At 37.9% G+C, this 17,401-nt stretch overlaps 1 protein-coding gene across 1 annotated transcript in view; it reads left to right on the top strand.

The window, feature by feature from the left end:
* TTC6 (tetratricopeptide repeat domain 6) overlaps positions 1–17,401 on the top strand; it is a 199,394-nt gene that overhangs the window by 88,097 nt on the left and 93,896 nt on the right. The window contains exon 6 of the mRNA XM_065871682.1: positions 8,295–8,436. Coding sequence (XP_065727754.1) covers positions 8,295–8,436 — 142 coding nt within the window. The remainder of the gene's footprint in view (positions 1–8,294; positions 8,437–17,401) is intronic.

The following is a 17,401-nucleotide window of genomic DNA, read 5'->3' as shown; positions in this document are numbered from 1 at the left end:
TATGTATGTTCTTATTACCATTTTCTTAATTGTTTTGGGTTTGTTTTTTTAGGTCTTATCCTTCTCTTGGCTTTCCTGCCTAGAGAAGTTCCTTTAGAATTTGTTGTAAAGCTCGTTTGGTGGTGCTGAATTCTCTTAGCTTTTGCTTGTCTGTAAAGATTTTAATTTCTCCGTCGAATCTAAATCAGATCCTTGCTGGGTAGAGTAATCTTGGTTGTAGGTTTTTCCCCTTCATCACTTTAAATATGTCTTGCCAGTCCCTTCTGGCTTGCAGAGTTTCTGCTGAAAGATCAGCTGTTAACCCAATGTGGCTTCTCTTGTATATTATTTGTTCCTTTTCCCTTGCTGATTTTAATATTTTTTCTTTGTATTTAGTTTTTGATAGTTTGATTAATCTGTGTCTTGGTGTGTTTCTCCTTGGATTTATCCTGTATGGGACTCTCTGCACTTCCTGGACTTGATTGACTATTTCCTTCCCCATATTAGGGAAGTTTTCAACTATAATCTTTTCAAATATTTTCTCAATCCCTTTCTTTTTCTCTTCTTCTTCTGAGACCCCTATAATTCACATGTTGGTGCGTTTAATGTTGTCCCAGAGATCTCTGAGACTGTCTTCAATTCTTTTCATTCTTTTTTCTTTATTCTGCTCTGTGGTAGTTATTTACACTATTTTGTCTTCCAGGTCACTTATCTGTTCTTCTGCCTCAGTTATTCTGCTATTTATTCCTTCTAGAGAATTTTAAATTTCACTTATCGTGTTGTTCATCATTGTTTGTTGGCTCTTTATTTCTTCTAGGTCCTTGTTAAACATTTCTTGTATCTTCTCCTTTCTGTTTCCAAGATTTTGGATCATCTTTACTATCATTACTCTGAATTCTTTTTCAGGTAGACTGCCTATTTCCTCTTCATTTGTTTGGTCTGGTGGGTTTTTACCTTGCTCCTTCATCTGATGTGTATTTCTCTGTCTTCTTATTTTGCTTAACTTACTGTGTTTGGGGTCTCCTGTTCGCAGGCTTCAGGTTTGTAATTCCCGTTGTTTTTGGTGTCTGCCCCCAGTTGGCAAGGTTGGTTCAGTATGCCTCCTGGTGGCGGGGCCTGGTGCCTATGTTCTGCTGGATGAGGCTGGATCTAGTCTTTCTGGTGGGCAGGACTGCATCCAGTGGTGTGTTTTGGGGTGTCTGTGAAGTTAAGATTTTAGGCTGCCTCTCTGCTAGTGGGTGGGGTTGTGTTCCTGTCTTGCTAGTTGTTTGGCATGGGGTGTCCAGCACTGTCACTTGCTGGTCATTGAGTGGAGCTGGGTCTTAGTATTGAGATGGAGAACTCTGGGAGAGCTTTTACTGTTTGACATTACATGGAGCCAGGAGGTCTCTGATGGAGCAATGTCCTCAGTGTCGGCTCTCCCACCTCAGTGGCTCAGGCCTGACACCCGGCCGGAGCACCAAGACCCTGTCAGCCACATGGCTTATGAGCAACTGCAAGTATTGGAAGTGCTATTTGATCAAGTAGGTTGTCCAGCAATTCTCAGGGATTATTTTTGCAGTGGCCTGTCTGAAGTGCTGAACAAGCCAGGAAAATGCCCTTGGCAGATGTCAGATTGGGGTCCCAGGTTCACCTCCAGAAGGCCACTTCGCTGCAGGTAAGCCTTTGGCCTCTTAGATGGCCCCTGGGGCAAGGCACTGTTCCAGTGTGCCTCTGAGCAGGGAGAGAAGCAAATCTTCCATGCGGGGTGAGGCTTGCCTACCTGGCAATACTTGGTTGTTCATTTTGGAAGCATTAGAGTGTTACTTTTAGATCTTAAGTAGGAGAACCAGGAGATGCAGGTTTATATTACTATGGTAAAGATTATTCTAGGTTTTTTTCCTGTGCATGTACATGTATTACATATACATACATTTTACAGAAATGACATTAAAGATGTTGTTTTGACAGGTTATAATCCTTTGAGGATTTTTGTGTTAAAACTGAAGGCCAGACATACAGGTAGTTATTTTGACTTATTATCTTTACTATTTATAGTTTACAAATCAACTATATAAAATGAGCTTCCATTAGAAAGATTTTATCTGGCTCCCCTCCCAAATAGCAATATTTGAATAAGAAAGCAGAAAATTATCGAATAGAAAATATATTGTTGTGTATTTATTGCATAATCTAGTATTAACAACAACTCTATCTAATAGATAAAATCATTCTATTTCCCAAATGAATAAAATGTGGTTCAGAGGTTAACTAGTTCATATTTATATAGCTGGTAAAAGCTGGAATTCAGACCCAGGTCTCTCTGTTTCTAAATGTGATTTCCATTATATCCCACTGTTTTGTGAACTTGTGAAAGTGCCTCTTATTTTTTTCTCTTTATGTTTCATTCCAAATACTCATTCTCATCTTGTTTTCAGAACCAATGCTGATATAAACTAGGAAGAATCATATTTTACTCACCGTTGATGTTTTGTATTTCATCTATTGTGACCCAATTTTGGAAGCAAGGTTTCTGCTTATTAGGATGAGGGTTTTATATTGTATTGTTTGTTCCCTCTTAGGAACTGAAATCCTGTTTCTGAGTCCTGGGCCAGGGCTGGGGCCTTGCAAACTGAGGGAGACTGTCCTGACATCAATTACTTAATTATTAAAAGCTCTCACTGACTATTGCCTTTATTTGTATTCCCTGTCACTGGTTGCTCCCCACTAGAATGTGCCATCATCCTGTGTTAGCCCTTTCTGATGCTGCTTGCAGTGCACCACCACCCGTGTTCTGTAGCTCTGTCTTTGGAATAGTGTGTTCTGTCTTCTGCTTCACATCTCCTTCCACTGTGGGTATCTGGGACTGACTTTCCCCCACTGTCCCTATTTCCTGCATTGTCTGCCATTCCTTAATGGTCAGGTCTAATCCTAGCCCCAGCACACCCCCACCCCTTACTTGGCCTTGTTCCTTGCTGTATGATCCTGACAATGATACCAAAGAGTATAGGACTTAATCCCTGTTTGAGGTCTAGCTGGTGATATGTGTGACAGAAGCACATATATCAGAGCTGTAAGAGATCTTAGCCTTCCCCTAGCATAACCATCTCATATTATGAAGAAACAGAGGCAAAACTTTGCACCTCACATCAGTTTTGGCAGAATTAGGACTAGAATCAACGGTAACCTCAATTAGATTATTTTTATATTCATTTTCAACAAATAGCCCCTATACCTAAGTAAGCCTTAAGCATACTTTAAAAATACAAATTGGGATGACAAATTTCTATTAGTATGTACTATCAATATTTGATAAGATATTAGATTAGTGTATTTTTGTTTTATATGGAAACACCAAAAAAAAAAAAGGAATTATTTGGAATTTGTCTGATTTCATAACTGCCAATATCTGAAAGTTGGAATACTTTTTTTTAGCAAAGCAATGTCATTCCACCAGATGTCACTGTTTGCATATAGCAATGAAGCTACAATGATTAAAAATAAAATGACCCCCTCTCTATTCATATTTTGTAAAAAAAAAAAAATTCTGTATAATTGCACTCTTATCCTTCTTAGATTTATTATCTATTAAGACTGTATTCCCTGAATTTTTTAAAGTATTGAAAGTATTTATTACTTCTGCTGTAGATTTTAAAGACTTTACTAAAAAAAATTATTTGTAGATTAGCATCTTCAAGAAGATGAACTCCTAAAGTCTTTTCTAGACCTAGGAGTTTGCTTTTCAAACAACATGCTTTTAAGTTACTGTTTTCTAAATTGTCAGTTGTGACCCAATAAGTGGATTGTGCAATGTAATGGCTTGCTGTGAGTCCCTTAAAGAAATGATGTCTGGGATAGAATATTGCATGTAAGTATTACTTTGGCAAAGCTTTTTACATGAACACTTAAAATTTTTTTTTTTATATTTATTTATTGGCTGCATTGGGTCTTAGCTGCAGCATGAGGGATCTTTCGTTGCAGCGCGCCGGCTCTTTGTTGTGGTGTGCGGGCTTCTCTCTAGTTGTGGCGTGAGGGCTCCAGAGCATGCGGGCTTATTGTTTGCGGCCTGTGGGCTCTCTAGTTGTGGTGCACGGGGGCTTAGTTGCCCCACGGCATGTGGGATCTTAGTTTCCTGACCAGGGATCAAACCAGCGTCCCCTGCATTGCAAGACGGATTCTTAACAACTGGACCACAAGGAAAGTCCCTGAACACTCTTAAAATATCCCTGAACACATCTTTTCTGAGTTGCGTAAAAGTGACTGTGAGCTTTATCCTGCCAAGGCTCCCTCAGGTTTAGTACCCCAAGGCGCACATTACATTTTCTAAGGAAGGGATAGGGAAGATGTGATGGGGGAACTTCTCTGTTAGAGTCACACCAGGGAGGGGAGAGGGTTGCAGGAGGGAGAACCCTTCCCTACGCTTCACAGGATGTGTAACCACAGTCACATTTGTGTAACTCATAAAAGATGTGGGCGGAGATTTTTAAGAGTACTCACAGCCCGGAGCAAATGTTCTCCAAACTTCTTTGACACAACCTATAATAAGAAGAACATTTTATATCTCTGGCCCCATGGGAGACCAGTGTTGACTGGGAAGGCAGCTTAACTCACTCTGAGAGAGATGGGCTTGTTAACTTCATTCAGTCTCTTCACTCATAATAACAAAAATGATTGTAATATCAACCACTTACTGGTTTTTTTTGTAATTTGTGCAAACTCTTCACATATATTATTTCTAAGCGTTAGACCCTGAAAGATCCCATTGCTGTTGCTATTCATAGATGAGGAAGCTGAGACTTGAGAAGGAAAAGTGACTTATCCAACACAGCACATCAAGCGGCCAAACTAAGGCTAAAATCCTGGTTTTTAACCTCATTCCAAAGGCTAGCTCTTCTCACTATAGCAGTGCTTTGTAGGCTTCCCCTGAGTATAAGGGCCATCTGGGTTGTTTAAGTGTATCAGGTCTTAGGCTTTATCCCAAACCAACTGAACTAGAATCTCCAGAGGAGATATCTGGGAAGCTATAGATTTGATAAGTGTCCCAGGATATTCTTATGATCAGGCTCTTTTAGAAAAGATTGCAGTACATCAGTGTCTCAAACTTCATTGTGCATCAGAATTAACGGTAAGGCTGGTTAAAACACAGAAGGCTGGGTTCCTCCCCAGAGCTTCTGATTCATTAAGTGTGATGGGGCTCAAGAATTTTTATTTCTAGGAAGTTCCTATGTGATACTAACGATGCTGGTTAGGAAACACACTTTGAGAAGCAGTGCAGTACATCATGCTAACCCATGAATCTAGTTTCTCAGGACAGGGTCTGGGCTAACTTTGGCTGTGGGATTTTTCAAGCACAGTGTTAAACAATACATATTCAGTGTCTACTATATTCACATTCAAGGGAGACAGAAAATGAATAAGAATCACGCCTCTCCCACCCCAACCAGCCTGTAATCTACTATGAAAAATATACAGAATAAAATGTAATATTTTCTATAATGAACTTGCAGATCAAATGCACCAGAGAAACTAGGGAGGCAAAGATGAATTTTGGCTGGGCAGAGGGACATTTGTAAAGGCTTCGTGGAACAGTTGAGGTCTGAAAGTCTTATTTTCAACACTTTCATAGCCACACTGCATTGTAGTTCGGTTTGCCTGTCTCCCCTATTGCACCTATAGTAATCTCAGCACCTAGAGCATCTTTTGTGCAGTGAATATAGGTTGGGCCAGGTGTTGGGGAGGGAAGTAGGATTGGTAAGGTAGATGGTTCCCAGACTGTGGAGGACCCTGATGGCCAGGCTTAGGAGCTTGGGTTTTACCCTGTGTGTGTAGTCACTAAAGTATTTGGAAGGGGGTAGCTGATGAGAACTCTGTCAGGGATCTGTAACATGGATTGGAGGTGGGAAAGTCTGGAGGTGAGGGACAGCAAAGATGTTATCATAGGACTTAGCTGAGAGGAAATGCAACAGGATGGAGAAACACTGGAGGGAGAAGGATCAGGACAAGTGATTACTGTTGGGGGTGAGGGAGAGGTTGGAGATGAAGAGATTTTCATTCTGAGCCACTGAGATGGTGGTGGTCTCCAAAGGGGAGATCTCTAAAAAGGATTGGTTCTTTTCTCTGGAAATAAAGAAGGAAGCAGGGAAAATCTGGACAAAAATTTCAAAGCAAGTGATTCATCTTTGTCAGACAGGAACAGTCGCTAACCTTGGGTAGCCTTTCCACTAAGGCCCCCAGTTTATGTCTACCAGAGCTATGCACTCTAAAATGGCCAGTGACTTCTTTCACTTTCCTTCCAACCAAATAGAATTTCTATTTCTTTGATGCACATTTGGGATGTGAAAAGACAATAATATGTGAATGGCTCTGACTACTTTGTTTTTGGCTTATGAACAGATAAAAATATAGCAGTGTCTCAAGATAGCTTCTTAAGTCACCTCTCTCCTCCTTGATCTTGATATATGTATTCTCTGGCTCATTATTCTAGACAATAGAATACCCTGCTCTTTTGTTTTTCCTGGATATATCAGTCAGGATTCAGTTGCAGAAAACAGAAATAGTTTGAGCTATTTTAAGCATAAAGGAATCTATAATAATGGGAATGTGATGCTTTTAAAATCAATGGAAAGATTGGAAGAATGGGCTCTAGGCAGGGAGGGTTTTCCAGAGATGACTCATACAGCACGTTTAACTGGCTGCCAAAGCTGCTGCTCCTTCTGGCACAGTCAGGAAAGTGGGAAATCTGGAGGCCAACATTGGCAAGAAACCACCTTAGCTGAAATTCAGGGATCGTGTGGCCTCTAGTGTCACAGCTTTTGACTCTGGAGCCTTGCTGTGTCTGTTTGAATGCTCACTGGCAAAAAAGGCTACCCACAAAAGAAGTAACTGGAACCCTGCCACAGAAGAACTCAACGTCACCATGACTGCTTGCCAGCAGGAACATCAGAACCTTCTTCGTTCCAAATTGTATGTGAGTGCACGTGGTTAGTAGATCCTAAAACACATCCAGGACACTGGCTGCAGGAGGGTCTTCACCTCCCCATCCTCAGCAGTTGGAGAAAGGGTATTGGAGGGAGGATGGACTGGATGTCGAATGGCAATCTGTTATGTCCACTGTGCTAAGAGTTGAGCTTTATCTTCTCTTTGAATTCAAATATTTGACTGGATGAGATAGGAAGCTTTTCCCTGTGAACCTACTTTGGCAAAGCCCTGTCTTCTCTAGCCTAGCTTTGGGTGGGCCTGATTTTTAAGAGGTGGTTTGATGGAATCTAAGGATTTCAGCATATCGTTAAGTAGTCAGTTTGATATGTGTGTGCTTTGTCTTCACATTTGGTGGCTCATAAACTGATTGTCTATTCATATAATGGTATAACAAAAAGTTACAGGGAACAGTGGCTCTACTTCCAAGCGAAATTGAAATATAGCTATAGTCTGTGTAGGTCTACTTTATATTCATTTTATATTTCTTTTACAGTAAGTGCTGCAATACAAAAGCTAATGTATTTTCAAGGAGTCTGTAAGTCAGCCATTAATGACACATTTTGCCTTCAGATTTTGATTTACCTCATCTCTTGGTTTAATTTAGGTTTTTGTTGATAAGTTTTTTTGTTTTGTTTTGTTTTGTTTTTTGTGGTACGTGGGCCTCTCACTGTTGTGTCCTCTCCCGTTGTGGAGTACAGGCTCCGGACGCACAGGCTAAACGGCCATGGCTTACGGGCCCAGCCGCCCCGCGGCATGTGGGATCTTCCCGGACCGGGACACGAACCCGTGTCCCCTGCATTGGCAGGCGGACTCTCAACCACTGCGCCACCAGGGAAGCCCCCTGTTGATAAGTTTTAAACCTCCTGTGTATATTCTTATGTATATGTAGTTTGTAGCCTAGAAATAAAGACCTAATGCCATAACAGTTTTCTGTTCATCTTGGCAAGATATGAATCAGGAAGGGAAAACCTTAATGTGAGAAGGCAGTTCTGCTTAGGCTGATGCTTTGCCTCAGTCTAAGAAATGAAATCATTTCCTGTGACTTGGAGTGAGGAGCAGGTTAGGGATCAGAAGTCAGAGAACTTTTTACCTCTCTTATCATGAGGCTTTCATAGAGTGAATTTATTATTCCAATATTATAAAACAAAACCACCAGAAGATTACTACTAAAATGCATTCAGAAGCAAACAATTATTCTTGAATTATTTCCCATTTTGGATTATCTGACTTCTGCACAATATCTATTTAGTACAGATATCAAACGTTTATTTCGGTAGAGATATAAAATGAGAGAAAACACCCTTTGACTTATCAATGACTTAAAGAACAATTTTTTTTTGTTATTAAAAACCCTGTAGAATACTGCAAGGAATTCCTGTTATGGGTGACAATCAAGAGTATGTTGCCGTCCTTCCAACAAGACCAGGGATACCACCTGAATTGGCACCAGGAACTGGACGGAGTGCTCACACACCACACCTACAACTCTCGGGAGAGGAAGTAAGAAGTTCCTCTAATATTAGTTTTCTCTATCTTACAAGCTGTCAGACTTTTTGGTTTCAGGACCCTTTTTATACTCTTAAAAATTTTTGAGGACTTCAATAATTATTTATGTGGGTTATATCTATTGACATTTACAGTGTTGGAAATTAAAACTGGGAAAATGCTTAAATGTTTATTTTTTAAAATTAAAAATAACAGTAATAAAGTCATATATGTTAACATAATGTATTTTTATGAAAAACAGTTATATTTTTTAAAACAGAAAAGTAGTGTAAAACTAGGATTGTATTTTTTTTGAAAATCTCTTTAATGTCTGGCTTAATAGATGATAGCTGGGTTCTTACGTTTGCTTCTGCATTCAATTTTGTGGTAGGTTGTTTTGGTTGAAATATATGAGGAAAATTCTGGCTTCATGAAGATATATAGTTGGAAAGGAAGAGATTATTTTAATAGACTTTTAACATAATTATGGATATTCTCCTTTAATAATATACCAAAACTTTACAAGTGGTAGTTTCTTGAAACTTAGTTGTGAGACTTCCACTTCTGGGGATGATGCAGTAGAAGTACTTCTTCCTATTCCTCCTGCTAAGTACAGGTAAAAACCTACGTGTTACAAACAGGACAGATCTAAAAGGTGGAGAGACTAAGGCACTAACTAGGAACTTTGGGACCCAACAAATGGCACAGTGACGAGTTAGTTCCTTGGGTTTTCTTTTTTGCTTCACATATTCTAGACTTAGAGTTGAAAAAATTGGTAACCTAGAAAGAAAACTAGGTAAAGACAGAAGAAAATAAAAGTCCAAACAAAAGCCTACTCCCTCTAGCCAAAGAACCAGGAAAGGGACAGGCTAGCAAGACAAAACTTTTCAAAAATAACTACTCTACCCTAGCCAAACACCACAGAAAAAATGGTGGCCCTGGTCCTTTCCTCACCTCTGCCAGCAAAGGCCTAGAAGGAAAACTAGACTTTTGCTCTTGCCCAGAGTATAAGAAGGCACTATAATACCCCTGCCAGCGTGGTATCAATGAAGGCTGTTTGGGGCTGGAACTTTCAGCTTAATAAAGTGGTAATGAGGTTTCCCCTCTTACTGTGTTAGTTGAGACCACATGGGGATCCTGGACTTGCATCCCCACCTAGTAGTAATGAGCCACTCCTCTCCCTTCCCACTGTGGTGGTACCAGAGGAAGCCTAGCAGAGTGTCAGTTAAAATAGAAGGTTTAAATAAGATCCAGAGCCTCAGAGCAAAATACCCGAAATATCCAAATTTCAACTGAAAATCACTAATCATACCAAGAACCAGGAAAGTCTCAAACTGAACGTAAGAAGATAATCAATAGATGCTATCGCTTAGATAACAGAGATGTTAGAATTATCTGACAATGATTTTAAAGCTACCATCCTAAAAATGCTTCAGTGATAATTATGAACACACCTGAAACAAATTTTAAAAAAATAGAAAGATTCAGAAAAGAAATAGAAAGTCTTAGTATAGACATTGAAGATACATAGTAAAGAAATTGAAGACATTTTAGAATTGAAAAAATATAGTAACTAAAATAAAATGCTCAGCAGGTGGGCTCAAAAGTAGCATGGATGAAACAGGAAGTGAACTTGAAGATAAAACAATAGAATTTATCCAGTTTGAGCAACAAAGAGAAACAGACTGAAAAAAAAAATTAACAGACCCTCAGGGACTTGTGGGAGTAAAACAAAAGATCTAACATTTGTGTTATCACAGTCCTGGAAGGAGAAGAGGAAGAGGGGTGACTGAAAGCGTATAGGAAGAAATAATGACTGGAAACTTCCCCAATTCAGCAAAGACTTAAACCTACATATTCAGGAAGCTGAGCAAACTCCAAGTAAGGAAAATCCAAAGAAATCTGTACCAAGTCACTTACTAGTGAAACTTATGAAAACTAATAACAAAGAAAAGAATCTTGAAAGCATCAAGAGAGAAGTAATATGTTACCTACAGGAGAAAAACAATTTTAATGGCAGTGGATTTCTCATCAGAAACCATGGAGGCCAGAAGTAAGTGGTGGAACATTTTTCAGATGCTAAAAGGAAAGAACTGTAAGCCCTGAGTCCTATATCCAGAGAAGATATCCTTCGGGGATGAAAGGGAATCAAGACATTTTCAGATGAAGGGAAACTAAGAGAATTTGTCACCCAGCAGACTTATACTACAAGAAAGGCTAGAAGATGTTCTCTAAACAGGAAAAAAAAATGATGAAAGAAAAAATCTCGGAATATCTAAAAGGAACAAAAACATGTAAAACAAAAACACAGGTAAATGCAATAGAGTTTCCTTCTCCTTTTGAGTTTTCTAAATTATGTCTGTCAGTTGAAAAAAATATATACTGTTAAATGTATATAGAGGAAATGTTTAAGACAACTGTATTATAAATGGAGAAGAGTAAAGAGACATAAAGGGAGGTAAGGTTTCTAGACACCACTTGAACTGGTAAATTGGAGACATCAGTAGACTTTGATAAGTTATGTTTATTATGTTTATATAATGTAATACCTAGAGCAAAACTAAAAAGCTATACAAAGAAATATATACGCAAAAATACCATAGATAAATAAAAGTGGAATTCTAAAATATGTCCATGTAACAGGAAAGCAGGAAAAAGAAAACAGAGAAACAAAAGAAACCAGAGAGAACAAGGAGAAAACAAAAACGAAATGGCAGATAAAATCCCTAACTTAAATACATCAGCCACTATGGAGAACAGTATGGACGTTCCTTAAAAAACTAAAAAAAGAACTATCATATGACCCAGCAATTCCACTACTGGGCATATACCCTGAGGAAACCATAATTCAAAAAGAGACATGTACCACAATGTTCATTGCAGTACTATTTACAATAGCCAGGACATGGAAGCAACCTAAGTGTCCATCAACAGATGAATGGAAAAAGAAGATGTGGCACATATATACAATGGAATATTACTCGACCATAAAAAGAAATGAAATTGAGTTATTTGTAGTGAGGTAGATGGACTTAGAGTCTGTCATACAGAATGAAGTAAGTCAGAAAGAGAAAAACAAATACTGTACACTAATACATATATATGGAATCTAAAAAAAAAAATGGTACTGAACCTAGGGGTAAGACAGGAACAAAGATGCAGACGTATAGAATGGACTTGAGGACACCGTGTTGGGGGGAAGGGGAAGCTGGGAGGAAGTGAGAGAGTAGCATTGACATATATACACTACCAAACGTAAAATAGATAGCTAGGGAGATCATAGCATGGGGAGATAGCACAGGGAGATCAACTCAGTGCTTTGTGACCACCTAGAGGGGTGGGATAGGGAAGGTGGGAGGGAGGCTCAAGAGGGAGGGGATATGGGGATATATGTATACGTATAGCTGATTCACTTTGTTGTGTCAGCAGAAACTGACACAACATTGTAAAGCAATTATACTCCAATAAAGATATAAAAAAAAAATATGGTCTAAATACACCAGTTAAGTTACAGAGCTTGCAGAGTGGGTTAAAAGACATGACCAACTATTTAGTGTCCACAAGAAACGGACTTCAAATATAATGACTTAGAGAAGTTGAAAGTAAAAGGGTAAAAAAAGATAAGTCGTGCAAACACTAATCAAAGAAAGGCAGGAGTGGCTATATTAATATCAGATAAAGTAGACTTCCCAGCAAAGAAAGTTATCAGAGACAGAGAGAGGCATTATATTATGATAAAAAGGTCAATCCGCCAGGAAGACATAGTAGTCTTAAAGAGTGTGTGCACAAAACAGCTGCAAAATATGTGAAGCAAAAACTGGTAGAACTAAAAGGACAAATAGGCCATTCCACAATTATACTTGGAGACTTCAACACCCCTCTCTAAATAGTTGGTAGAACACTTAGAAAATCAGCAGGGATAGAGAAAAATCAATAACCCCATCAACCAACAGGATCTAATTGAAATGTACAGAACATTACACCCAACAAGAGCAGAATACGTATTCTTTTCACATTCCTGCAGGGCATATACCAAGATAAAACAAATCCATAATGAAATCAAACTAGAGATCAATAACAAAGGTAACAGAAAATCTCCGAACTGTTGGAATCTAAACAATACAGGTATAAGTAATCCATGGGTTAATCCAGGGAGTCTCAAGGGATTTAAAAAATACATTGAAAATCAATTGAACTGAATTAAAATGAAAATACAACACATCAAAATTTGTGGAACACAGATAATGCAGTGCCGAGAGGGAAAATTATAGCACTAAATGCTTATAGTAAAAAAGAGAAAGTCTCAAATCAATAATTTAAGCTTCCACCTCAAGAACCTAGAAAAAGAAGAGCAAAATAAACCCAAAGCAAGCAGTGGGAAGGAATAATGAAGAGCAGAAATCAATAAGGTTGAAAACATGAAAACAATAGAGAAAATCCATGAAAGAAAGAGGTAGTTCTTAGAAAAAATTGACCTCTAGCAAGACTGATACGGAAAAACCAGAAAATACACAAATTACCAATATTAGAAGTAAAACAGGAGATATCGCTGCAGACCCTCCAGCCATCAAAATAATAATAAGGGAATACTATAAACAACTCTACACACATAAATTTGACAACTTAGACAAAACAGAGCAGTTCCTCAAAAAACACAAACTACCACAACTCACTCAATATGAAATAAATACTTTGAATAGCTCTATAATGTTAAGGAAAGTGAATGCTTAATTAACAAAACTCCTTTCTCAGAACCCTGAAAAATTGTTTGGCAGTTAAAAAACCAAAATAAACATGCAACTACTATTAAGCATGTTGCAGAATGAATACATAAACTCTATAAGGGTAAGTCTTCGGAGAATTATGCTGGTAAAAACCAATTCCAAAACACTACACACTGGCTGATTTTATTATATAACATTCATGAAATGACAAAATTACAGAAATGGAGAACAGATTAGTGGTTTTCAGGGTTTCAGAATGAGGGTGGGTGGGAATGGGTGGAGTGTGTCTATACAGGACAATATGAGGGATCACTTAGAGTGATGGAAATGTTCTGCATCTTAACTATATGAATGTCAATATTTTGTTATTCTGTACTACAGTTTTGCAAGATGTTACCTTTTAGGTAAACTGAGTAAAGGATAGATAGGGTCTCTCTGTATTATTTCTTAAAACTGTCTGTGAATCTATAATTATCTCAAAGTTAAAAGTTTAATACAAGAATTGTGGTTGTTGGACCAGTACCAAAAGAAAAAATTAAACTTAGCTGAAAAGAAAATGTATTAAATGATAATTTGTACAGGTAAAAAAGTTTGTTGCAATTGAAATCTGAAACCATGTCAATGACTTTTTTATACCTTATTACATGAAAATCTATTGCCTTATTTTGTACTTTGAATGGCTTTTTTACCCATGCATGATTTTGTAACATTTTGAATCTGTCATTTAGAAAGTACTATTCATCAAGTTATGTAGATCTTCAAATGTTGACACATTTCACTAATATATAATGTCAAGACATCTCAATTTTAATATTATCAGAAAAGTCTTTTAGCACTGGGAACCTGGCAAGCTCATGGTGAGGGACACAATTTTTCCAAAATTCTAATTTTTGCTAAAAGCTTAAATTTTTTCTCTTGACACGAATACTCTCAATTATTTTATTTGAAATGACTGATTTTCTCATTTTCAAGAAAATGCTTACCACAAACCGAAGTCTGAATAAAGGTAGTTTGATATTTGTCCTCTCAAATAAAAATGGTAGCTAGTTCAGTTCAGAACTCAAACAATAGCACACGGTTTTCCTCAAAACCACCATCCTACTGCACTATGGCCACAGAAGAACTTCATGTGTACTTATCATTTTGTTACACTGAATATTAAAAAGATATTCACTTAAAAGTTGAGATTTAATAAAATGAACATTTTTTTTCCTGCTTTGTGGGGGTATTTTTAAGATCCTGCTGCCTTAATTCACACTAAGGTCCACCAATTTTACTCTCTCTCTTTTTTTTTTTTAAACGAAGTGCAAATTTCAACCCAGTGAAAAAGGCAAATGACCTCTTTGTATTTTTAGTGTGGAAAGGTCTTGAAAAGACCCCTGAAAGGTCTTGAGGCTCTCCAGAGCTCAGACCACATTTTAGAAACTGTTGTTCGTCCTTATATTTCATTTATATGAAGCTCAACTTACCCCTGAAGCTGATTTGCATGTCTCTCTCCCTTACTGAATATAATATTCTGACATTGAGTCTTCAGTGTGAACATGAGTTATTGTATTGGACAGTTGTACTACATTGTAACATATGTAGTAACCTTAGGGGCTGTGTAGGTGCTGTTTTACTAAATTAACCTAGCTTGCTTTATAGTTATTGCAATCTTTACCCTCCTGTCAAGTTCTAGCAGCCACCAACCTGGCTGTTTTTAACCATTTTCCTCATTTCCTCTTAGAAAGTTCTGAGCATTGCTGGGGAAACCAGTTTACCATGATGAGTGTTTCTTTGCTAGTTTAATTTGACACATTCTCTCCTGAAAGTGCGTCTGTGTTTTTCCTTGAGAGCAAAATCGTGCTGTTTAGTGATAGATTTTCCTCTCTTCCCACTTAGAGGCTTGTATTCTGCCTTCTTCTAGGGGAGTAATTGTATTCTGGATGCTTAAGCTGCTGAAAGTTACCTACTGTACAAGGGAAGATTTACCATATTGTATGTGACATATCATTTGAATATCTGAAATCTTAATTTCTAGGAGATCTTTGGAAAAAGAATTGTCAGCTGATTTTGGAAGAGTTTATTCATCTGTTGTCAAGGAATTCCTGGCTCTAGGTCTATACAGCATAAAGTGATGCAGTGTGCCCACCAAATAGAGGATGAGTGAGATGGAAACAATTTTGAATTTCTGTGGTGGACAAATTAACGTGGCAACTGCAAAATCTACCTTTCTCTAAATAAATACTCTGTTGGTAGAGAGGAAATGTGATCAAAGAATAGTTGACTAGGAATAAAAGTGCTGAAGACTCAGTATCAACTTATAATTGTGAATCTTTATTTACTGTGTTTGGGTCTTTGGATATTACTGTCAGAAGTCTGTATAGCAACCATGCTCCAGGAGATGGTCCCTCTTAAGGTTTCATAGTTAATGTTAGAGTAATGCTTATAAGTTGATGCTTTAAAATCATCTGTGCTCATTTTTTTCTGGTGAAAGACAAATCTTGTTGGGGAAAGTGCTTGGTCCAATTAAATATTATTCAAAGTCAATGAAAGTTAAGGAAAACACAATTACCAATAATACCATGGATTCAGATAGCTGTTATTTTAAAAAATCTTGCCACATTTTCTAGAAATCTTGTCATGAATGCCTGATTAAGTTTTTCACTTCCAGCTATTCTTTAAAATTATTTTTCTTTTACTGTTTGTTTTATTATTATTATTTTATTGATAGTAAACTTTATTTTTTAGAATAGTCTTAGACTTCCAGAAAAATTACAAAGACAGTGTGGAGATTTCCCACACTCTGTTTCTCCTATTATTAACATGATAATGGTGGGTTAATAGTGGCCCCCAAAAGGTATATCCAAGTCCTAACCCATGGTACCTGTGAATGTGACCTTATTTGGAAATAGGGTCTTTACAGATGTAATTAAGAATCTTGGAATGAGATCACCTTGGATTTAGGGTTAGCCCTAAACCCAAGGGTAAGCCCTAAATCCAATATAACTGGTGTCCTTATAAGAGAATGCTCTGTGAACACACAGACACACAGGGAAGAACGCCTTGAGCTGATGGAAGCAAATTGGAATGATGCCTCTGCAAGCCAAGGAATGCTAAGGGTTGCCAGCAACCACTAGAAGCTAGGAAGAGGCACAGGGGAATTCTCTATAGCATTCAGACGGAGCATGGCCCTGTTGACACCTTGATGGACTTCTTGTTTCCAGAACTCTGAGAGAATAAATTTCTGTTGTTTTAAGCCACCGAATTGTATTTGCTACAGTAGCCCTAAGAAACTACCAATACATCTTAGAGCAGTACGGTAGATTTGTTAAAATCAGTGAACTGATATTTATGCGTTATTATTAACTAAGGTCCATACTTCATTCAGATTTCCTGAGTTTTAATGTAATGCCCATTTTCTGTTCCAGGATCCCCTCCAGGATACCACATTACATTTAGTTGTTATGTCTCCTTAGGCTTCTCTTGGCTGTGACAGTTTCTGAGACTTTCCTTGTTCTTGTTGACCTTGACAGTTTGGGAGAGTACTGGTCAGGTATTTTGTAGACTGTCCCTAATTGGGATTGACTGATATGTTTTTGATATGATTGTGTTATGTGATTTTGGGAGGAAGACCACTGAGGTAAGGTGCCATTTTCATCATATCATATTGAGAGTACATATTATCAATATGACTTATCATTGTTGATGTTAACTTTAATCACCTGGTTGAGGTAGTGTCTGCCAGGTTTTCTTCATTGTCAAGTTTCTCTTTTTGCCTCCTTTCCGTTCTGTACTCTGGAAAGAAGTCACTATGTGCAGCCCACACTTAAGGAATGTGGAGCTATGCTCCACCTCCTTCAGAGCGGAGTATCTACAAAGATTAATTTGAATTCATCTGGACAGGATGTTTGTCTGTTCTTCCCATTTATTTATTTATTCAGTCATTTACTTATATCAGTATGACCCTTGGATGTTTATGCTATACTTTGAGTTATATTACAATACTACTTTATTATTATTGTTATTATTTTGCTAAAATTGTTTGAGCTTTGGTCATTGAGAGCTCCTTCAGTTGTCTCCTATGTCCCTTTGACAGACCCCATCACTGTGGGATTTTTTTTTAACACTTAATTACTGGTAGTACAGATGCTCCAGGTTTATCTTGCTTATTTCCTGCCCCAGTCCATAGAATCAGCCATTTCTACAGGGAGCCTCAGTTCCCTTTATTGGAGAATGTAGTTAGAAACTAAGATCAGAGCATTGGATGTGCTTGT

The sequence above is a fragment of the Phocoena phocoena genome, chromosome 2 (genome assembly GCF_963924675.1).
Source record: "Phocoena phocoena chromosome 2, mPhoPho1.1, whole genome shotgun sequence".
Taxonomy (NCBI): Eukaryota; Metazoa; Chordata; class Mammalia; order Artiodactyla; family Phocoenidae; genus Phocoena; species Phocoena phocoena.
Note: the sequence above shows the minus strand (reverse complement) of the source record. Positions and strands in the feature narration are given on the sequence as shown.